At 37.4% G+C, this 25,214-nt stretch overlaps 1 protein-coding gene across 7 annotated transcripts in view; it reads right to left on the minus strand.

Moving 5' to 3' along the window:
* Nucleotides 1-25,214, minus strand: part of TBC1D5 (TBC1 domain family member 5) — a 503,965-nt gene that overhangs the window by 53,515 nt on the left and 425,236 nt on the right. For 5 of the 7 annotated variants that reach the window (XM_081072576.1, XM_081072582.1, XM_081072578.1 and 2 more), the window contains 2 exons: nt 12,165-12,454; nt 8,018-8,083 (listed from right to left, as the gene is read on the minus strand). In XM_081072576.1, the coding sequence (XP_080928702.1) occupies nt 8,018-8,083; nt 12,165-12,454 (356 nt within the window). The remainder of the gene's footprint in view (nt 1-8,017; nt 8,084-12,164; nt 12,455-25,214) is intronic. The other 2 variants (XM_081072580.1, XM_081072581.1) reach the window with 1 other exon arrangement.

Below are 25,214 nucleotides of genomic sequence, written 5' to 3' on the forward strand. Positions count from 1 at the left end.
ATTTTCAGAGGTCCCAACTCTGTCATTCCAAAAATGCTTCCCTCTGTGACTTGCTTTTTGGATTGAATTTGGTCTTAGAAATTTGTCTTTCTCATTATATAAAAGTCTGCCTTACTGTTTTTAATGGCCGTGAAGGAAAAATCTTTTGTAGCATTCCTAAATAGACATTTGGGATTTTCCAATTTTTTGTCTTTATGAACAAAATGACAAAACTCTAGAGAGGTACATCTTTAGGTACAAACAGTTGGCTATTTCTATTAGGTAAATTTATATAAATGGGGAACCGCTAAGTCTAACTGTACGTGCATTTAAAATTTACATATATGATTTCAAATTGATTTTTCCTAAGATTTTAGCAAACGTGTGCATGTATATTTATCCATAAGTGTAACTACAACATGGTATATTATATCTTTATATATTCATCTATTTTTTTATTTGGTTAGTCTGATGAATGGAGAAATTCATTGTATTAGTGGCAAGTCTCCTGGCAGCTAGAGAGGCTGAATATTTTTGAACCTATTTATATAGGTCATTTGAAGGTCCTATGTGAATTTTCTCTGCTTATTTTATTTTAAAAACTGATTTAGGGAGTTCCTCCTAAATTCAGGAACTCAGCCGTGTGTGTGTGTGTGTGTGTGTGTGTGTGTGTGTGTGTGTCCACATTTTCCTTTATGACTTCTATATTTATGGTTCTGCTTAGGAAGGCATTTCTTACCCCAGGATGATGTAGTGGGAAAAGATTTAAGTGTTTATTATAAACCTAGGTTTTTCTTTTTCCTTTTATGACTATTTTTGCATTGCTCCTTGGAACTTGACTCCTTAAGTAGCTTTTATTGCCTTGGGGTGGTGGAAGATAGAGCTAAAACAAAAGGAATGTTTGATTAGCTTTGAGTTTCAAATTGCTTTTAAATGTCCATAGGAAAAAAAAAAGATAAATCTAAGAAGCCAAAGCATTCTTATTTGCAAGAACATGGCTTTTTCACAAAATACAATGAAAATATTTTCATCTTTTTCTAAGTTCATACAACTGAATCGATCCGTTCCTTCAAAATTTGAATCATCCATCTATAAAATTCTCTGGTGCTGGTTATTTTTAAAAGGCATTACAATGATGGCTTTTTGGATTTTTTTCTACGTTCATTTCACTCTTAAGGTTTTCTACTTCTGCTTGGGTCAATCTTGATAATTCATATCTTCCCCCAAAAGCCATATATGAGGCAGGCAGAATAATGCCCATGCCCTTAATCTCTGATCCTCTGAGTATGTTACCTTACACAGCAAGAGACTGTGCAGGTGTGGTTAATTTTAAGAAGATGGGCATGGGAAGAATAGCCTAGGTCATCATCGTGGGCTAATACAAACACGTAAGTCCTTAAAGTGGAGTGGGAAGGCAGAAAAATGAGTCAGAGATGTGACTAAAGAAGGAAAAGAACACAGTGGAAGCAGGAGAGGGACTTGACCTGACATTGCTGGCTTTGAAGATGGAGGAAGGGGTCCACAAGCCAATGTGACATCCTCTAGAAGCTGAGAATGGCCATCAGCTGACAGCTGGCAAAAAAATGAGGACCGTGGTCCTACAGTCACAAGAAACTGATTTCTGCCAACAGCACAAACGATTCTCCCCGAGAGCCTCCTGACAACTTGGTTTTAGCTTGGTGAAATCTGTATCAGACTTCTGACCTACAGAACTATTAAATAAATGGGAAATTCTCTTTATTACTGCTTTATTACACTTTACTATGATTTCTAGACTCTCAATATTTCACATTATAGTTCAAATACTGAGTTAATCTAAAATGCCAGCTAGAATCATATATATTTTATTATAGTCCTAGAAAAAGTTAGAATTCTGTGGACTATTACATCTTTTTTCCATTTCTCCCAAAATGAAAAAAAAAAAGGTGCGAGCAGTTATATATATATCAAATCTTATAAAATTTTAGTTGTCTTGACTACTTCTGAAATGAGGTACCTTTTTCTTTCTTTTCTTTCTTTCTATCTACCTATCTATTTATCTATCTATCTGGTATTTTCAATATATAAGTAAAGTTCTATCAAACCTGTTGGGAAATTTTTCCATTTAAAATAAATTATAATATTACTGAAGAAAAAAAAAATCTTAAGAATCTACCCCAGTTTTTATAAATCAGTTTCCATGTTGCAATTATAATAAGACCAGGAAACTTTTTCTTTAATTCTAGATTTCTACTGTACTATAACTGTGTACGATTCATTTTTCTCCAACCTTCCTGAATTATAATGTATATACCTCCCTAGTCTGTCAATCCAAAGAAGAAGAAATCAGAAAATTAAAATACGCTACAGCAACGTGGTATTTGCAAAATGTTAGTCCATGGACATATATGACCTATGGACCTTTACACATATTATCTCATTTGATCCTAACTACATTGTGAGGTAGTTATGTACAAGAAAACTGAGGCTAGTAGAGTTTAATGAACTTGCTCAAGGACACAGAGTTTTATATAGATAGCAAGCAACATAAGCTTTGTCTAACTTAAAGACTATGTTGACACATATTATTTCCCTTCTGTATCACATAGAGTGACTCCAAGAATTCAAAATGGCAAAGAAGAAAAAACATACAAGCAAACCAACCAGATTTAAGGACTAGGCCCATCCACCCAATTTTCACATATTTATGGATTTTGAGATGGTTTTTCCTACAAACAGAAAGCTGATAGGCCTCTTGTATTCCATTACAGGTGCTCCTACTTGTTTCACAAAGGCCAAATTTCACTCAAGGCTGGGACTGTTGTCATTACCAGCTTCAGCTACTGGGAAAAGCTAGCACAGTGGGTGGGATGCAGTAGGTCTACAATAACGGTCTGCCCATGTTCAATTTGGAATATCTGAAGAGGACTACATATATCAGTACTGCTCAATGGGAATATAATGTGAGCCACATACATAGTTTTTAATTTTCTAGTATCCATATTTAACAAGTGAAGTGAAATTGATTCTAACAATTTATTTTATTTAACCCACTATGTCCAAACTACTATCATTCCAATATGTAATCAAAATCAAAATTGAGATATTTTTCATCCATAACAATTCTTCAAAATCCAGTGCATATTTTATCCTCATAGCATATATTTCAAGTGCTCAGTAGCCAACTTTGGCTAACGGATACCATATTGGACAGCAGAGGTATAAGCCAACGAACAGCCTAAATTTCCAAATGTTTTTCACAACATGTAGGCTGTTATATTTAAGTAACTGTCGTAACAAAATAAGGTAATGTATCTAGGAGAAATTTTTAGAATACCTGCTTGAATGAATTAGCTTACCAGTTATTTATTGTGTGAGAATAAGTAAACAATCCAGGATGAATTTAAAAGAAATTTGTTCCCATGAGGAAAAACATCCATAAATTTCTTCTGTAGCTATTTTTCTGCTTAGCAAACTGCCTTTCAGAGCTTATCTCTGAATTATCAAATACAAAATTAGTGGTAGTGTTAATAAAGTTCTTGGCCTATGTCTCACATAAAACCCCTGTTACAAAAGTATATTTCCCCTCAATTACAGAAATCAGCTTATTAACAGTTTTGTGCCTTTTAGGAGCATAAACATTTAGACCTTAAGAAAATGGAGTTACCAGCCATGTTTCCAGAGGGGATGCTGGAATATTTCCTCTGGAGGTCTGTAAGAAAAGCCTAGGCACCAAAAGTAGTCCTGCCTTGAAACAAAAGAAAGGACTATCAGACTTCCCTGCCCTTTTCATAAACGAATGAGACATTCCATCACCCAGGTGTCACCTGGACACTCCTGGGGGAGTCAGTATTCTCAATAAGTTTGTAGCCTGTGAACTGCACGGTGGTTCTGAAGCTCTATAAACCTCTTAAAGTTTTTAACTGATGGGAACAACATTAATCATTTCTTTTGTTGCACTAAAACTAAAGCCTATTCTTAGAGGCACTTTCTGAAATATACTGCTGTGGTGCCTTGACCAGGTCCCCCTACAGGACCCAGCTGCTGGGTATTGGTTGCTGATGGCTCCCATGAGTTCCTTTCTGGAAACAGCCCTCAACTGCAGAGAGCTCCGTTGCCCAGGGTCATGCACCTTCCCTGGGGATGAGCTACAATACAGTGACTGGTTTGGGCTGACAGAGGATAAAGCTGGCCCCCTTGCCTCAAGGTACACGACTCTGAGGGCCATCTCAGCCCCAGAGGTCCCAGCATCAACTATAAGTGATGCTTCTTTCACGCTCCAGGTGCTAATCTTGAGGGCATGGCCCCCCAAAAGCTTCCTACCCATAAATCTTTGTCTCACAGTTTATTTCTCAGAAATCCTGATCCAAGGCAATTAATTAAAAACTATTTTATATTTAAGGCATTCTTAAATATACTAAATATAGACCAATTCTTAAACGACTTCAGGTAAGCACATAGTCTTTCATTCCTAACCAAACAGCAGGGAACAAGCCCTAGTACAGACTGATCTAATGAAATGCCTACAGAACTCTGTCCAGCACTGAAGATGGTGGGACGGCCACAAGAGGAGCTCTTACGAAGCTCCCAAATTAACAGTACAAGGGAAATACAGACTTGTACATACTCTAACTAACCTACAATTCCAGGTGATAAAAGCAAACACAGAAGTATAAACAACTGTATTCTGGGGGCACAAAGGAGAAAGTATCTAGGCCTGTCTCAGGCAATTAAGAGGTGTGAGCTAAGTCTTAAAACCTGAAGAGTGGGGGACTAGTGGTGGTGGCTCAGGGAGGGTCATTGTTTGGCAGAGATCACAGTATTTATAAAGCAGTCTTGCCTCTGACTGTAGAGAACATTTCGCTCAATCAGAGACTGATTAAATCCTTTAGAACTTCTTGCCATCCACATGTAATTTAAAATGACACCAATACCAGTGGAAAATAAAATTAGGTCCAACAGAGTGCTTCTTTTTCATTTGATAATTATTTCAATGGTTTTTTTGGGGGGGAGGGGAGGGGAGGAAAAAATTAAATACGTTCTCTCTAAAAGTTGCTGGTATCCTAAACAACAACTTCCTTTCCCTCTTGGTTACCCAGCCCCAGGGAAAGAAGGAAGGTGAGGCTCTAAAAACAGGGCCAGTTAGATCAAGAAGAGCACCTTGTTCTCATGCGAAGGGGTCTGGCCTTTATCTCGTCAGTAGATGATGAGAGTTACTGCAGATTTTAAGCAGGAAAGTAGCATGAGGAGTACAGGAGCCTGGCTGAATGCAGGGCCTCCTGTATTAGTCCATGCAAGGCGTTATAAGGGTTTACAGGCTGTGGTAGCAGATTTGGGAGATGTTTCAGGGCAAAATTCCTCAAAGCAATCCCTGCTGGGTCAGACACACATAGGCTTGAGTGTGCTCAGCTGGTATCTAGTTACGGGTCCCGAACAAGTCTGACCCTCCATGAACCTTGGTTCTCATCTGCAAGGGAGACACTGCTTCACATGTGCTGGGCCCTACGTGGGTAACGTGTGTAAGGGCTCAGGGTGGTGCCCGGTATGTGCTCACTAGTCAGGAGACATAAACCATCCCAAGAGCAGGGGTGACATCCAAATCGAGAGCAGGTAGTTTAATGTGCAGTGCTGTGGGTTACAGGTTCGCTAGTCCTCTCCTGCTGGGGCTATTCTGACATTGCTGCACTTCTCAGTGGTCTCGCACAAACTTCAGCTAACCGGCTCTAAGCATAGGAGCATGTATGCCACACCTGGTTGCCGAGGGAGCAGCTGAAAAAAAGCCTACATTTATAATCAAAAGTATCACTGAAAAGTTCTGATATTTACTTCATTTCTTGGGCTTTCCTCAATACTTTGAAAAAGAAAAAAACATTTGGGAAAGTCTAAATGACGGCTTTATTTCCCTGAAATGAATGTATATCTGCTCTTGAAATATTGCCTAGGGGAATATAAAAGGTTTGGCACCTTTGATGAAGTTCTCCAATTTCTAATATTACTGATCCTGTTAAGCATAGATTGTTAGAAAGATTTTGGTTGCCACCACTAACTAACTATTTTGGTTTATGTCTCCTTCCCCTTGCTTCCTGACACTGCAGGAAGTGTGCTGAGGAAAACACAAAGGGACTTCTCCAGATCAGGGTAGGTACGGTCTCATGGTCTCCTCATCACTGTCGGACCATCTTCATCACAGACAGAAAGCTGTTTATTTGGGCTCATGTCTCATAAGGCAGCTGGAGCCTTCCCTGTCAGACTGTCAGCGCGAGGCAGGCAGGGGGAGGTCTGAGCAGGGTATCCGGAGCGGGCTCCTGACTGTGTAGACTTACCTGGGTCATCAAAGGCACAGGCGGATGCCCAAGCCACCACCTGCTAAAGCTGCAGGGAAAGCAAGGGGCCAATGAAAATAGAGCTTGGCACACAGTAGGCCCATGATAAATACTTGTTGAATAAATGAATGAGAACTAAGTTGCAGAACTAAGTTGTTTGAACAAAATGATATAACCTTTCTCTTCTAGGTTCTATTAAAAGAAGAAGATTGTGCATGTGGCTGTGGTCGGCGGGAGAGAATGAAATGAGCAACAGCACAGAAGCAGAAGTCAGGATGAGGAAGGCAGGCTTCGGCTTTCTCCTTCCTTAGCCAAAGATCTGCTCTGCAGAAAACTAAGTAAGGAAGTCAGCACACTACTTTGGGGTACCAGAACACTGGTTAAAGAGATGGCCGGGAGCTCAGATTTTATTTTTAGGAAACAAACTTAAATCCTACGGATTCTCACCATGTCAGATGATCACATCAATATTTACTGAAGTGCAGTAACTGACAAGGCTAAAGAGAAATCATTTGGAGATTATCTACCTTTTCTATTTCCATGCTATTGCATCACTTTATGTCACTTAACAGACACCAAGAAGAATAAACATCAGCTCCTCATGGAATCTCCCAGCTGAAAAAGCCCTGAAAGGTCAGCTGGTTCAATTACCAGAAAACAGCCAGAAACTGTACCTGTGAAACACAGACCTATATATAGAAGTAAGGTCACATCTATCGCAATGGTGTTCTTTTCTTTTTTTTTTTAAAGATATTAAATCAACACACTACTTATTGCCTGATCACAATATAGTCTTTGCTGTTAATTTATTTAAAAAAACACAAGTATTATGAAGACACATCATTATTAGAACAGTATTTTAATACTACTAGCATGACTATATTATGTGGATATTTTAAATTAAGGAAAACATGTATAAATTTTACTTCTATCTTTTTGTCTGAATTTGAATAGAAGATTCTTAAAGTTAGTCTGGGCTTCCACTAATAGAGAAATCCTTCTCTAGCATATTTTATCTAAAATTTTACATAATAAAAGATTAATGCTGCCATTTAAAATATTTATGTTTTTAAATTCCACAGGAGATGAAAAATATGGATTACCATTATTTTGTATTTCTTAAACTTTTTTCTAGATTTTTGAACAAATGATTATGATATTAAAATGTTATCTTTTCCATTTTAAATCACTGCCAGTTACTGTATATGGAGATTTTTCACACCAAACTTTCTGTTAATATGATTCATAATACAAACGCTGTGCTTAAAAACTTATTACAAAATCAACTTGCGATTCCTTTAAGTGAAATATAACAAGTACTCTGGCTAACACATACATAATAATATACAAACAGCATATACATCTTCTAATCTCAGAACTAATTTGTCAGTTACTGTCACAGAACACCTATGCAACAAAAAGAACACCTGGTGTAAGCTGCCAAATAAAATGTAATGTTAAAATAACCACAAAATATAGTGATCGTATTTTGCAAGGAAAGAGGCTGGTGCAAACTTAATAGAAAACCTACATCCCAGCCCAATTTAGCATCATCAAGGTATGACATGAGACGGGACTTTTGTTCTAAACAGCAGTGCCACTCAGTGGCTGAACAATGGTAGTGATCTGAGAGACAGAGTGAATGGAGGGTGGGCAAAAAGAAAAATGGAGTTTTGGATTAGGCAATGACAATACTGAAGGCAAAGAAATATACTATGTTGCCATGGTAACTGTACCTTGGAGGTCAGTTAGAGTCTGGACAGGAACAGAAACCTGAGCATCGCTTCCTGTAACTACATCGCCTGGATTTCATAAGAAAAAGTCATTAGAATTCACAAAAAGGAAAATATAATCAACTTTTCTTTCATACTTAATGTTGTAATACATTTATCAATCTAATTACTAAAAATAAAGTAAAACAGAAAATACAGTGTAATCTCAAAAATTAATGTAAAATATTTTTAAAAGGAAATACTTTCAAAAAATATTTCCTAAAAAGCTTAATGAAAAAAACACACACACAAGTTTCTAGTAAAGTATAAAACAAATACCTGTTAAAGTATAGGAAACTTTAGCAATCAAAAGATTTTGCTGAGCAGATTTCATTATGTTACAAATTTCAGTTTTTTATATATGAAGATATATTTTGAAAAGCTCTTCATCCAAAAGTAAGTTATATGAATTTATTAATAAATAAGCACTTTTTTGAAATTGACTTCCTCCTATAACCGACAATTTATTTTTAACTAAACTTGAAACCAATTTCTTCAGTGATCAGATAAAGTCTTAAACAAGTTCTAATTTCATATTAAGTATTGAAAAGATTTCAAAAGTTACCACATGCACTTATAAATGTCAACATGTAAAAATAAATCTGTGAACTGCATACCCTTTAAACTTGATATACTTATTACAGGCGAGATTTCATTTACAATTTGGACCTGCAGTAAATGCTTAAAATAAAGAAGTGTTCAAATTCAAAAAAATAGACAAAGGAAACAGGGGGAAAGGAGCATATTTTAAGAACGCAGGATTGAAAGGAAAAGGGACAACAGAGGGAATTGTGTGAATAATTGAAATTCACTACTATTCAGAAAGAAGATTTTTTGTGTCTTTGATTTCCCTCCTGGATGACAAAGTTCAACATTAAGCAGTCACTGTCAATAGAATAATCCTCTGGATATATCTTGAAGGCCTATGTTATTTTGAGATTAACAAGCTGAAAAACAAGCCTTCTTAAAAGGCACCATATTTTCTATGTATGATCATGTATGATCAATAGACTTGCTTCCCCTATAGTTTTTACACAATAGTAAAAAATCCATTTTTGAATTAAAGTAACATACCCTCAGTGCCTGACCACTCGCTTCAATTATGATTTACAGCACAGCCAGCTCATCTGGAAATTATTGGGTTGTAATTACATTGTCTCTATCAATTAATGGTATAACTGCAATAAAATCTATAAATACTCCAAACAAGTGATAAACAGCTGTTAGCAGAAATTATAAGGTCCTGATTTTCATACTATAGTTAACTCTTTACCCACTGATAAATGGTGTGCCTACTTTCTCCATATTTGAAGGAGATTTTTCAATTCTATGCTTGCAACCCATTTTAGTTTGCTGCTTCTGAATCACCTATTAGTGTATATTTAAAGACCGAAACGAAATAATTTTAATATTAAATATTGCCAGGAAAATTATGGAGGAACTTCTGTGCTTCCTCTTCCTTCCTTCACGACCCCAATCCCAACACAAACTACAGAATGCATTTCAAGTAACATATACATGGATTTGGGGTTTTTCCATGCAACTGTTCCCCTATATAAGCAAAAATAATTGAGAGTTAACTAACCTACAAAAACCATTAGCATTTTCATCTTTATAAACAACCATTTTTCAAAACAACTTTCAAATTTTCCAGCAGAGTATAGTAAAAAGGCGATTACATTATCTTTCCTCAAAGGCACTAAGTAGATGACTCTGTTCTGAGATAGAAGTCGTATTCCAACACAAGCCTCCTGATAGGCTGAACGTTGTACATTGTGCTCACTATACTATACAGTCTTGTGACACACTTGCAGCTCTGTGGTGTCACAGCACAGCAGGCTCCTTGTGGGAAACACCAGCTTTACAGAACTAATGTTGGAGAAGTATTTTTCATTGTAGAGCTAACAAATATATCTTTCACCCAAAGGAACCATCGCTTTTTGGAACAGGAGACTCCTCAGGGATTAAGCCCTAACCTCTGATTTCAGGGTGAGGAAACAGGGTCAGAAAGCTTCAGGATCCTGCTTACAGTTCATTGGTGAGGGAAAGAAGGAAGAGCGTCACCCTGCACTAGCTTCTACGTGTATGAACTGTTCTCTCTGCCTTTTACTCTATTTTATTCAAGCCTTTATGCAGGGAGGGGCATCAACAGGAATGTTTATCTTTAATATGAAGGTAAGCTTTCTGTAGAGTGACAGGAGAAGAACAAACCAGAAAGAAAAAGAGAGAAGAGTTGCCAAGCAAGCCCACTTGCGTTCAGCATGGGGATGTGTTACAAAAGGCCCGAGTGCTACTCATGTTCCAAACACTTTGCTTAAGTGCTCTGTTGTCTTCTTATAACTGGGGACTTCGTTTTCATCAATTGTTCCATCCTCATGCACTTCCTTTCTCACTTACTGTGATATTAATACTTGACATTTCCTTAGAGACACAACTTTATATTTCTATAGTCATTTGGCTTGGTTCCTCAGAAAATTTAAGCTACAGCATTAAGAGATTCTCTGACTCATTTGCCTGCCATCAGTCAGAATTACTACTGACTACAGCTTGTTATCAAAGCAATATTGAAATCATATTTGTTTAGAACAATAAAACAGTACAATTAAGAAATATATAAAAATAACATTCATTTCCATTCAGTAAGTGGGCATGTCTCCTGGCATTAAAATGCATTTACAACATGTTAATGATCTGAAGTCTCCTGTTCTTTAAATCATGTGTGATAGCGCTACATTAAAAGGAGAAGAATGTAATTTTAAACAGAGATTCTTATGTAGGTAAACTGAGTATTCTAATAGAAATTTAAATACTAATATATAAAGTCTAATACTTAATACAGGCAACGATAGATAATATGAGGCATCTAATGGAAGAACACACATGCTCATTATTGAATAATACTTATTAATTTGTATCACGGGGACAATAAAGCCTATTTAACTTAAGTTTACCAATTTAAATGCCAGTACTTTAAAATGTTTTAATAATTTTGGATGCACTCTTCTTAAACAGAGTATATGGAACATAGTTTAAAGTCTTCCTACTGATTCCATGTCACTCATTGTTACTGTCAACACCAGTTACTGAACATGGCTGTAATACAGGGACCCCTTTCAGACAAGAATGGCACATTCGGCAGGGTATTTGCCCTGAAATCAAATGGTTATAGAACCTATGCTTTGTGAGGTCTCAGAAATGATTTTTGTACATTTTCTGCCATCATGTTACTTTTTTTTGCTTCTATATTATAGATAGCATAGTCCTACCACTAAAAATAAATGTAGCTATTTCTAATCTGCTATCAGTAGGGGTACTAAATACATATGTCTCTGAGAAGAAGTGGGACATAGAGTATAAAGGTTCTGGGTAAGAACCGGAAGGGCTCTCTTAGGAATACAATACATGAGGGAGGTAAACACTGGAGTCCCAGCAGCACGAGGCCCTGCGGGCTGCCAACTACAGTGCCCTCACTCATTAAATGAGAGACTGGGATTATGGTGGGTCATCTCCCAAGTTTTCTCTGCTCTCATAGGCTGTGGTTCTAATGTTTAGTGCAGGGTCTCAGTCAGGCATTGACTTTGGCTGCTTGAGATTCTGTTTCACTTTTGTTCCCTCCTTAAGGCTGCAGTTTGTATACCTCGGAGGTAACACAGCTGGAAGAGTGACCGCAAGCCTAGCAGCACCTTTCCTCCAAACCAGCTGCAAGGATGAATGCTGCGATAGGAAAGCCCAGTGCAACTTCTCATGTCAGATGCTCTACTAGTCAGAGGCATTATTACACAAGGCAGCAGAGATCACTGTCAACTGATTTCAAGTTCTGTGTTGTGCCAGTTTGTGCCATGCCTTATTGGCATCCACAGGACTAAACCCAAGTATACCAGGATAGAAATGTTAAAAAAAAATACTTTAACAAATTACCTTGTGAAATGTTCTTAGTTAAGAACAATATATGGTATCTGATAATCCAACTCAGAAAGGATTCAATAAATGGAGTTTCAAAAATTTTGCATTCATTTCTATTTCTGGGAGGCTGGTTTATCACAGGCAGGTGAAGAAATCCTGCGCTCTCCTTGGAGTGTTTCCCTTAGATTTCCTAGTACTTTTTCCTTACCTTTGTTCAATTGCACTGGCATGCTTTCCGATTTCATCAGCCTCTGCTGCTGCTGCTGCTGCTGCTGCTGCTGCTGCTGCTGCTGTTGCTGCTGCTGCTGCTGCTGCTTGGGGACCTCTGCTAAGGTCCTGGTGGGAACCGCAGCAGCGGAGGGGCTGCCACCACTGCCTCCTGGTACAGGGCCACTCGTACTGCCCGGGGCCATTGCTGGAGAAATCAACTTCCTTCCAAAATTAATCAGGCTATTAGAGACCTTATTTATATTCAGGGGAGCGCCTTTCGCATTGGTCCTGTAAAAAAACAGAAAGTGGTGGAGAGACATTAAGTTCGAGCACAATTCTATTTCACACTATTTCACATACTCCATGGATATAAAAACATACTTTATCTGCTTTGAAAACGGCCATTTACCAGATCAGCTACAGCAACTGAGAAGTGAAAACTTAAAAGTGACTACACACTAATACAACGGCAAGATTCTTAAAGATGTGGTGTATGGAAAACAGTCTTTATACTTTTCATTCACTCATTCATTCAGCAAAGAGGGCCTATTATGTGTCAACACTGTGCTAGGTTCTGGGGATACAATTGTCCAAAACAGACATAGTTCCCCTCCTGCAGCTTCTGGTCTAGTAGAGAAGAAATGTATTACTCAAATAATTACATAAATAAATGTGTGATTAAAACCTCTGATGAGGACTATAAAGGAGAGGTACAGGGCAGGGCAAAACTTGGGCTACCCAAGGAAGGGGGCACCTGTGAAATGAGGCTGAGAGTAAGTTTCTCACAAGCCCTGGCATGGTCACATTTTATCTGATTTTCACAGATAAATGTGTCGGAGGGTCACAAAGTAAATTCATAGAGCTTACATCAGCTTCACGAGAACTGCAATCCAACCTCACCCCCTGGCACCCCACTCCATATGCTCCTTTCCCACTTCCCTTCTTTACTTTTCGTGATAGCTCTTGAAATCACCAGACATACTACATATTTCACATCTTTGGTTATTATCTGTCCACTTCCTCCAATCTCCACTAGAATGCAAGTTCCATGAAGACAAGGATTTTTGTCTCTCTACTGTATTGTCATTACCTAGCACAAATAAGTGTTTTATAATCATTTGTTAAATGGCAGCTGCATCTCCTATCCCCTGTCTTCCTACCTGTTACAGTGGAAGAGCAGTCCCTGTTCCTAGCCATGGCTGGCCTCTCCATCCATGCTCTGATCTCATCTCCTCTGACCTTTCGAGATTGTTGCTCCTGCATCTCCCTCCCTCTCCTGCATCATCATACAACCATGATGTGTGCGTGCGTGTGTGCGTGTGTGTACTAACTTCTCCTTTGAACCCTCACTCCTTTCTAGCTACCATCCCACTTCTTTCCCTCCGTACAACGTGTTGTTTCCAAAGGGTCTCTTAAAGTGCTACTTCTGCTTCTTCAGTCCTTGGCCCACTAAGGCCTGGTTGTGGCCTCCTTGGTTTTGCTCTGAATCCACTGCTCAAAGTCATCAATGACTTCCACCCTGCAGAGCCAAAGGTCCATTCTTTACTTGACCTCTCAGCATCAATTAACTCCCGTAAGCACTCCCTTCCCTTCACCAACTTCTTTCGGCTTTCCTGGTTTGCCAGCACCTGTGTTGTAACTATCTGGCAAACAGAGGACACCAAATGGACATTTGTTAAATGAATGATTACTTTATTTATAATCTTGATTCATAATGATTCATATGATTCATAACCTTGAAGTATTCCAGAGCTAGTATCTTGAAGACCAGTTATGATTATAAATTATTTCAGTTGTTAGAGGTAGTCCATCTCTATGACAATACCAAAGTTTATATTTTTACTGTTCAAATCATTAATAGAAGCTTATTACCTCACATATTGCGTCTTTTTCATAAAAGTGGGAAACTGAAAATCAAGTTTGAGGGATCCACTTATTTGATTTTAGTTAACTTGAATTTTACTATCACTTCCTTCTCTCCGATGTACTTGGCAGCACTTACACAGTAATTTTCCTACTTTTCATATGACAGCCGTATCCTTGGCATTACTACATATAGCTCTAAAATTGAACTGATCCATAGTTCTATAATAAAAAGGAAAGAACACTCTGCTTCTTCCTTCCATAATGTTTGCTCTAATGGTACTAGCTGATATTATGGGCTAGGTATTAGAGACATTGCTTTGGAGATAGGACAAATCAAATTGAAAACCTGGAATTCAGCATTATAAAAGAAAGATCTGTTCATTTATAACTCAATGCAATGCCCAAAACTCATTTTTCAAATGGTTCTTTTTGCATCAAGTTTCATCTTTAAAGAACTGGGCTATTTAATGTCCTTCCAAAAATTATTGAAAATAACATTTCCTAATAGAGATAAGAATATATAGGGATTATGCACCACTTACTTCGTTTTCAGTTGCTTCCTTATGAAGGAGAGCATTTTCAATTTACAGGCACTACAGCTTAACAGAGAAGGCACTGAATACATGTTTATTGAGAAAAAGAATGAATGAAATGAAAAGAACTCATAAATTCTAGATTAAGAAGGCATTCACCTCCGGCACCGTGTTCCACTCAGCAGTCTGCACACAGTCCCATTTCTCGTGAGTGGTGGTAGAAAGAAGAGCTATCATGATACTGAATGAAGTTCTACTGCATTTTAGTTTTGCTTCTTTGCCAGTCAAGATTCATAATTCACAGATATGAAGAAGTTATAATGTTGTTACCCTTTCTTATAAACAAAAATGTACTAGTCAAATTCCCATATTGCCAGTTGTAAAATTTATATGTTGATAAAAGTACTGAAAAACTGCCAGAGCATTATCAAGAGAATACAGTTAATGCATCTTCATTACTACTAATAACCACGAAAAACATATAGATCAAGCTCATGCAGAGCAATTTTTCATCTAAATAGCTCTTAAAAGGGGATGAGCACTGTTTTTCTTTTTTAAACATTTTTTTGTTTTTAACCAATTTCCCCCTCATCCATTACCCACAGCTTCTAGAAAAACATTTTCTTTTAAAAACAACTATTGAAGGTGACTCTATGTATTTTCAGATATAAACAATTGTACATTGTAAACCATGCACTTCTAAGGAAAGCATGCTGTCCATAGTTTGCTTTTCAGGCGTGACAATTTTTAGGCCAGAGTTAGCTAATATAGATCCTAAATATGAGTAGCAGTATTCGTCACAAGAAAAACTAAACAATTTGTAACAATTATTATTGCCTATGATGTATTCTATTAAGTCATGTGTGCTAAATTAGTGAAAATTAATGCAGTTAGAGATCTGATGGGCAGTGAGGATCGAACTGGATTGAAGATAGAGTGCAATGTGTAAATAGTGTTGAAATAAAGAGAACTTTGGAGTTAACAAGATATTAGACATCAAATCTAATGAGTAACAAATTCTGTGTAATCAGTCTTTCATTCCAGTCGTCTACTACATACTATTATCACAAATAGTACCATCTAGGAGGGATTGTTCTAACATTGTGCCAAGAAATTACCTCTGGTATAACCTCATTTAGCAGGTTCAATCAGTAGCCAAGGGCATTTTTCTGAAGATCCAAGGATCCTTCAAAACATGTGTATCAGAACCCAACCTGGCTTCACTGTGGGGCCCCTTTTGTTCAGTTTCTGAAACTCTAAAAATTGCTGCCTCTTCCTAGCCTCTAATTACCCACTTGATCTCTTGCAGCCTGGCTTTCTAACCTATACTCTACCGCAAGAGCTTCGAGGGTCTCCAATGCCTTCTTAATTACCAGAGTCATGAACTGTTTTCATTTAACTTCTAAAACCTTTCTGAAGCTTAAAAAAAGAAAAAGAATTATCACATCAATTCTGGAAAAATTTTCTACAACTTTTCCTCTCCTGGTCTAAATCCTGATACTACCAGGTTTATTTCCTTTCTACCTATAGATTTATAATTTAGGTCTGATATTATCTAATATTTGTTTATTTCACTTTGCAATAAAATTTTGTTAGATGCTAGTTTATATTTTTGTTAAAGAATGAGTTTTTAATTTATTTTAAATTATTTTTCTCTATATTCTAATTTATATTTTTATTCTTTCTTTTCTTGTGTTTCTAAAGGTTGAATGCTTGGTTCATTCACTCACTCATCCATTCATTCACTCACTCATCCATTCATTCCCATTTTCTTTCTTTCCACATAAAAGCATTTAAAGCTATACATTTGCACCTGATGATAGCAATAGCATCAACGTTTTTTGCTCCACATTTTCTAGTCTCCTGACTTAATTGTTACTTAGCTACATGTTAAAATTTCACATGGTTGGGTCTGTTTGTGTTCCAATTCATTACTCATTTTGTCTTATTGACTAAAAATAGAATTAACAGAAGAATGGAAGTGGAGAAATGTTCAGATTTTTCAAAAGGATGTAGAAACCATGAACTGGAAAATAGACTGGCTTATATAAATATTCTTACTAATTACTTGGAAGTGGTTGTAGTTTCTTACAATTAGTCAGTATGGTTCACTAAAAATAAGTCATTCTAAGGCAACTTTATTTCTTGTCTGAGGTGTGAAAGTCTGTGAGGTTTTCTCAAGGTATGTCAGTGCCAGTGGATATAATGGAGGTTAACGCATGCTCAGTTACAGTTGAACAACTGTACCTCAAGTGTATTGTTGAATGTTCTAGCATCCACCAAGGGTTTCTGGTGATGACATGTGTCTCCGATTTGGTTCACAGACCTGCTCACCAGCCTTACGCCCTCCCCCCTCATCCATCATAATCTGTCAATGAGCTGTGTGACGTGGGAGAGATATTTAGTCTGCTCTCTAACCTAAATTTCCTTATCTTTAAGCCAAGGGGAGTGAATTATACGATATCTGGGTCCCTTTTAGACAGGAAATTCTACAATTTTGTGACTTGAAGAAAGAGAACGTGTGCTTATTGAATTTGAGACCAAAAGGTGCGGAGATACCTACCATGTTTCCCTGAAAATAAGACGTAACCAGACAATCAACTCTAATGCGTCTTTTGGAGCAAAAATTAATATAAGACCCGGTCTTGTATTACATTATGTAAGACCGGGTCTTATAGTAAAATAAGACCGGGTCTTATATTAATTTTTGCTCCAAAAGACGCATTAGAACCGATTTTCAGCTAGGTCTTATTTTGGGGGAAACACGGTACTGTATTAGATAAAATAATCAAAATTTAAAATAATCTCAATAGGCTAGCATGAGAAATGAATTAAAGAGATAAAATTTAACAAAGATAAACAAAATCTTCTGCATTCAGGTTAAAACTTTTTACAACTGGACATTACAGATAGAATAGAGAGGCACAGGTTAACATGAGTTCATATATATAAAAAAAAAAAATCAAACTCCCAAACATTAATGTTTTGGTTACGTCTATAAGGCTAATGTAAACCCACAGTGATGTTGCTGAACAATAATAAGATTCCTGGACTGCACTAATAGTAAATGAGTGAACTTCTGGTTTCCAGTATGGCATCTAAGAAGCTTAGAAATCTCCATTCTGTCCTAACAAATTTAAAAAATCAACAATTTTTAGATCCGTGAGACAAGTGAGGTCACAGGGCAAACTGCTTTCCCCAAACTGGAGAGACTGACAGATGAATGCAGATACACAGCTTACTACGTAGAGCAAAACCCAGGAGCAGAAACCCACAGGGACCAATGCCAGGATAGGGAAATCTGAGCTGTAGTTAGCGAATTGGTAGAGGCTCAGCGTGGACAAATTAGAGAGATTAAAAACTCCAAGGGGACTCAGTCATGGTTGGGAGCACCCACACTTTTATAAGTTTTACCTCCTGGAGCTCTACCAGGTTCTCATGGTAAGTATGGGAGAAAAACTGTGCTTCCAGCAGGGCGAGGGGAAAATAAACCATTTTGAAAAACACCAGGGCACTCTGTTCTTCTTAACAAGGCCTGCCCTCAGGAGAAACTATTTAACAGAGTCTAACTTGTTGGGGTTTTATCAGAGCCTAACTGACCTGGGGAAGGGAAATACCCAACCCTAGCCCACAGTAGCCATCCTGTCCCACCTAAGTTGGGGAGGGAGGCTGAGAGGCATGTGTGAAGTTCACAGTCGGGAGGCACAGCTTTACTGAAACACTGTGATCTAATCCCAGGACCATAGAATGCTTCCTCTTCTCCCACCCCGTATCACTACAATAATAAAGTCCTAACAGCAGCTCCTTTTACCTACCACATCATGTCCAACTATAGAGAAAAAGAAAAAAAGTACTAAACACACAGTTTGAAGAGACCTAGCAAGCATCAGAATAGAACTCAGATATAGCAGGGATGTTGGAATCACCAGACTGGGAATTAAACACAGCTATGATTAAAATGCTAAGGGCACTAATGGATAAAGTAGATGGCATGCATGAATAGATGGGAAATGGAAGCAGAGAGGAGGGAATTCTAGGAAGAAAAAAACGACAGCAATAAAAAATAGTGAAAAGTAAATGAAGAATGTCTTTGATGGGTTTATTAATAGAAGGGACACAGCTGAGAAAAGAATCTCTAAGATTGAGGATATTTCATTAGAAACTCCCTTAACTGAAAAGCAAACAGAAGAAAAGAGAAAAATCCCCAGAATATCCAGGAACTGTGGGACCACTATAAAAGGTAATGGGAATACCAGAAGGAGAAGAAAAGAACAGAATAAATATTTGAAACAATAATGACTGAGAATTTCCCCCAAATTAATGTCAGACACCAAACCACAGAATCAAGAAGCTCAGAAAACACCAGGCAGGATGAACACCAAAAACACTATACTTAATCATATCATTTTTAAACTACAGAAAATCACATTAAAGAAAAAAAAATCCTGAAAAAAGCCAGAGGTAAAAACACCTTACCTATAGAGAGCAAAGATAAGAATCACATCCAACTTCTCCTCAGAAACCATGAAAGCAAGAAGAGAGTGGAGAGAATATTTAGTGTGCTGAACTCTGTACCCTGCAAAATTATCCTTCAAAAGTAAATATGGTATCAACATATAGTAAATACATATTATCCTTTCATATTAAATATAAACATGTGACTAAAAATACTAGATGAGTTCCTACATTGCAGGCAATAACTGGACAATTATGGGAGACAGCTCTTGGTGACACAGTAATTTCTGACAGAACTGAGTTTTGTATTTATAAAATGGAGTGGAACAGAGGAGAGGTATAAAAATTAAGCTGGAAGAGGAACGGCTGAAAAAGCTGGGGAGCAAGTCCTGTACCATGGTGAGAACTGCCACGAGGGAAAGCAGTCCTTTTCTGCATGAGTTACGAAAGTTACCAAAAGTAACAGGAGACAGTTAAAAAGCTATGACATAGGAAATCCTTTCTAATGATTTAATAGGCTCCATTTAAAATAGCAAGTGCACCATTTCTGGAACTGTAACTACGTAAGTAGAGATTGAAAAATCATCTTCAGACATACAGGCTTCCTCGGTTTGGGATGGGGGAAAGGCAGGGTTAAATGAAAGTCCCTTTCCAACTCTAAGGGCTTATAATCTGCTGTGCCTAGTGGCTTCTACCATCACTTTCGTGATACTGTTAAGACAGGAACAAATAAGAGGCCTGTCCACTAGTCTAGGCCTTTGAGGGATGTTGACCAAAGCCCATCTCCAGACTTGGGGGCCTGTTAGCCCAGCTTCCTTGTTTCTATTCTGTTCTTTTTGTCCCTCCTTTCTCCTCTCTGTTCATCTTTCTTCCCAGTCCTTTTTTTCTCTATTCTTTTCCTTTTTCTTTCTAACATAGACTCCTTTTTTTTCCTATCATTTTCTCACCTCGATCTACTTATACTTTTATTCCACCATAAAAAACATGTAAGTTATTTTAAAATTATTTTCTTAAGTGCAAAAAGTAGTTGGAAAAGTAAATTGATGTCATATATATATATATATATATATATATATATATATATATATCCATGAGTATCTCTCTATACAGATATATATAGAGATATTATATATACAATAAATATGTGACTTTGACTTTTGGAGAAAAACAATATTCTCTTTATATTCCTGTATTTTTCTAGTCTGTTATTATTGACCTACCCTGAATGGGTTATAATTCCTATTTATTTCATTCTTATAGACATCAGTCTTTTATTTGGAAATTTAAAACAGCTGTCAGGGTAGCAACAAAGTACTTTTCAAGATGATTCTAACAACTGAGCTAACATTCATGATGCACTTATACTTACAAATTCTGTAAGTTGAAGGCTTCAAATTCTGTAAAATGAATTTTCTAACTTTCTTTAATTCTCTATCTTTGAAGTTGAGTACATCAAATTTTTTTTCAATGAAAGACATTTGTATCTAATTCTAATTTGCCATATTGTGAAGGTTTCTGTTACCTTAGAAAACGAATTTACACCACATCTCAAGGAGCTCTAGGTTTTACAGGTTTTTATTCAAACTAAATGATGAAAGTTAGCTTGTATTACTTATTCCTTAGGAGTCTGACTTTCAAGTGAAACATGTTTCCTTTCAGCTATAGACTTTAATTATTTTCTATGTGGCAGGTAAATTTTTGTCAATATGATGGATGAAGCAAATGGAGCAGTGCTTGTTAGGGATTGAAAGGCTGGCACTGATGAGTGCGTGGACATAAGCGAGGTTGTGGGGTTTACCTAACTGGACCTGAACACAATTTATAACACTGGTTACTCACATAACAAATAATAAGCAATTATGCATTAATCAAGGTGTATAAAATCATTAGATAAGCTCTCCAAGATATAAGGTACCTATAGAAATAAACACCGAAGTTTCTATTTCTAGAGTGGTAGTTTCAACAACTTATTTTCTGACCCAATGTATCTGAGGGATATGAAGCTCTCCCCTCGGTAATTGTGGTTCCTAACAGCAGTGTCAGTAGAGAATTAGGGCCTATGGAAACACATCAGAATGGAAGAGGATATAATTCTGAGATGCCCACTTGTGGGGTAGTTTTGCCCTCTTCCCCTCTCTTCCCTCATTTGAGAATCATTATATATCTTCATAGTTAGTTGGAGAGGACACTTGAAAACTTGTACCTTGTTTCTCCCAGACTCCCACCTTTTCCTTTTTCTTTCCTGATTCTGATCTGTACCCTCTAACCATAATATACTGTAATGATAATAACTTTTCTGAGTTCTGTGAGTCCTTCTAGTGAATCATTGAAGCTGAGGGTGTTGCTGGGGACCCTCAACAATGGAGACTAAAGGTAGACAAAAATTTCTTAGACGTGAAACAGAATGCACTAAGTATAAAGAAAAAAAACTGATAAAATTAACTTCACTGAAATAAGAATTGTTGGCTCTTCAAAAGACATTATTGAGAAAACGAATAGGCAAGCAACACACTGGGAAATACAATTTGTAGTACATAGAGCTGACAAAGAGTCCTATTCAGAATATATAAAGAATTCCTATAAACCAAGAATAAAAGATAAACATCCCATGAAAAATTGGCAAAATTTTTGGACACTTCACAAAAAAAGATATACAAATTACCGATATGCTAAGAAAAGATGATCAACATCATTAGTAATCAGGAAAATTCAAATTAAACCCCACAATGAGATACCATTTTCATACCAACTAGAATGGAAAATATCCAAAGGACTGATAATAGCAGATTTGTGCAAGGACGTAGAGCAATCAGAACCCTCGTATATTCCTGATGGGAGTGAAAAAAATGTATAATTATTCTTTGGTAGGTTCTTACCAAGTTAAGCATACGCCTATCTGATTGATAGAAAAATTCAATTTCTAAGTATTTACTCATGAGAAAGAAAAATATGTACCCACAAACAAGAACAAGAACAAACAACATCAAAACAGCTGTATAAGAATGTTGATAGCAGCCTAAATCTGGAAATAAGCCAGTATTTATCAGCAAGAAAAGAGATAAACAATTTATGGTATATTTACATAATGAAATACATTCTACAGGGAGGAACTAGTGATACAGGGAACAACATAGATATTCAACAACATGGATGAATTACAAAAACATTATGTTGAGCAAAAAGAGCTAGACACGAATTATGTGAAGCTCAAGAAATGGCAAAACTAATATATGGTAATAGAAATCAGAAAGTGGTTGCCTTGGGATGAAGGGTTGGAATGGACTGTGAAGGACATGAGGGAACTCTCAGGTATAAGAAATATTCACTCCAGATATATTGTTTTGGATGGTGGTTACATGGGCATACACAACTGATAAGCACATGAGACTGACACTTAAGATCTGTGTATTGTAAAAATTATACATATGTTTTTGAAAAAGGAGAAAGAGCTATTTACTCTGGACTAGATAGAAGATAGTGTTAACATTTTACCTAAATTGGTTAGGAATTAACAACTCTCTTTAATACAACAGAAAGAGCACTTCAGACACAGATATGTTTATAGTACAAAAATATCACAAAATTACATTTATATAAAACTCAGAGTCCTTTGAAATTCTAATTAGCCAATTAACTACTAACACTGATAACCATGGACTTCTTGGCTTCATGGCTTTGGGGATATTAGCAGCCTATATTTCTTTACCATATTTTAGCAATAAAAAACTTGTGAAAAAAATGCAGTCATTATAAGTGAATATAATAAAGCCTAATTCAAAAAGTGTTGCTGACCACATAAAATGGTCATGTAAAATGGTCATACCATATAAAATGGAAACTGTCCAAGAGAATTTTATGATGCCTTTTAGCTATCCAAAACTGTCTTTATTTAACCAGGCATTAAACTAAGAGTCACCGAATACTATAAATAGCACAGGTACCGTGCTAGGCCCTGGGAATATGAAGACTCTAAGATCCAGACTCTGACATCAGTATAAGTTACCCTGTATTTGAAGCTAAAAACCATTCATTTATTTCACGGTATTTGGATTTGTTCTCTGTACCAGGCACTGAGGCAACAGCAATGAAGAGGACAGATGCGGCCCCTGCTCTCACAATTTCTCTCATATTCTACTGTACAGGAGCATAATTGTGCATGCCGTGCATGCTGGCATGCTGCACTTTCTAAGGACGTTCCTGTTAGGCCAGGCCTGGGAGGAGCACTGCAAAGCTGAGGCACATCCTGACCCCAGGGCCAGATGGAGAACTACTAGCCACCGGGCATTCTTTGGTTAACAATGGATGGGATGGGAGTACACCATGTGATATATAGATGATGTATTACAGAATTGTACACTTGAAACCTATGTAACTTTACTAACCATTGTCACCTCAGTAAACTTTAATTAAAAAAAAAAAAAAGAATGGATGGGATGCTATCAGCTCTTAGTCACAGGGAACCCAGCTGAGGAACATGGCATACAGCCTCTGAGCCCAGGAAACCTCACTGTTAGAATTTTCCTTCCCTGGAGCTTAGCTTCTTCTTAGATCCCACGCAGAGGTCCTGACAAGGGGCCTTCTACAGAGGGCCTAACTGCCAGAATTACAATTCTGGAATCTTCCATCACTGATCTCAATTAAGTTGTTCAAACTGAGGTTTGACACGGGACAGAGGAAGGCTGAGAATGTTAGCACAGAGAACATTATTGCTGAGCTGCTGAGTGGAGAGATCAGGAACGAGGCTTGGTTTCTTCCATCTCTACCAAGGCCTAATTTAATCAAACGAAATATCTAATTCTGGTGATATGAAATTGCTCAAGCAAGTTAAGAAAACCCTACAGTTGTGGAGCCTATAAAAAAGCACTACTAGATAAAGTGACACGCTCTTGAGGCACTGTTGGTAACTCAGGTGCCATTATTTCATCACCTCTGAAAAGCAGAAAGAATTACACATTTTGAGAAATTGTGTTGTGTCATTTTCGAAACAGAAAATCCATGAATGTTTTGGAGTAAACAAGGTACAGTGTATGTGATTCTACGCTTAGTATAAGAGATTGCAGTATTTAAAAACTATAAAATTCTGTTCTATGACTACTCAGTTGGGCGTTGTAGTAGTCAGATTCCTAAATAAATTAGACGCGTCTTTCTGAAGACTGGTCATCATATATATATATATATAATGGGCTTCCTAGGCTTCATCATATGAGCCCACCACATGGTCAGGGCAGGACTAGAAGTTGACACACGAGCCTACTTTACCTCAGCTACCATGATCATCGCTATTCCCACTGAAATAGTTGGGACTCTGCACGGAGGAAACATTAAATGATCACCTGCTATACTATGAGCCCTTGGCTTCATTTTCCTGTTCACTGTAGGAGGCCTAACTGGAATTGTCCTCGCTAACTCATCATTAGACATCGTACTCCACAACACATACTACGTCGGAGCGCATTTCCGCTATGTCCTATCCATAGGAGCCGTATTCGCCATCATAGGCGGCTTCGTCCATTGATTCCCACTATTCACAGGTTAGACGTTAGACACAACTTGAGCAAAAGTCCACTTTCTCATCATATTCTTAGGGGTCAACATGACCTTCTTCCCTCAACACTTTTTAGGCCTATCTGGAATACCACGACGATACCCCGACTATCCAGACGCCTACACAACATGAATCACAGTGTCCTCTATGGGATCATTCATCTCCCTCACAGCAGTCATCCTAATAGTATTCATAGTATGCGAAGCTTTCGTGTCAAAGCGAGAAGTATCAACAGTAGAACTTACAACAACCATCCTCTAGTGAATGCACGGATGTCCCCCACCCTACCACACATTCGAAGAGCCCACCTCCGTAAACCCAAAGTAAGAAAGGAAGGAATCGAATCCCCTTGTATTGCTTTCAAGCCAACATCATATCCATTATGTCTTTCTCTACCAGAGAGATATTAGTAAAATTTACATAACTTTGTCAAAGTTAAATTATAGGTTAAAACCCTTTATATCTCCATGGCGTACCCCTTTCAATTAGGCTTCCAAGATGCCACATCACCCATCATAGAAGAACTACGACATTTCCATGACCACACACGCATGATTGTTTTCCTAATTAGCTCCCTAGTGCTATACATTATCTCCCTCATACTAACAACCAACCTCACGCACACCAGCACAATGGACGCACAAGAAGT

This window comes from Rhinolophus hipposideros (genome assembly GCF_964194185.1).
Source record: "Rhinolophus hipposideros genome assembly, chromosome: 14".
Taxonomy (NCBI): Eukaryota; Metazoa; Chordata; class Mammalia; order Chiroptera; family Rhinolophidae; genus Rhinolophus; species Rhinolophus hipposideros.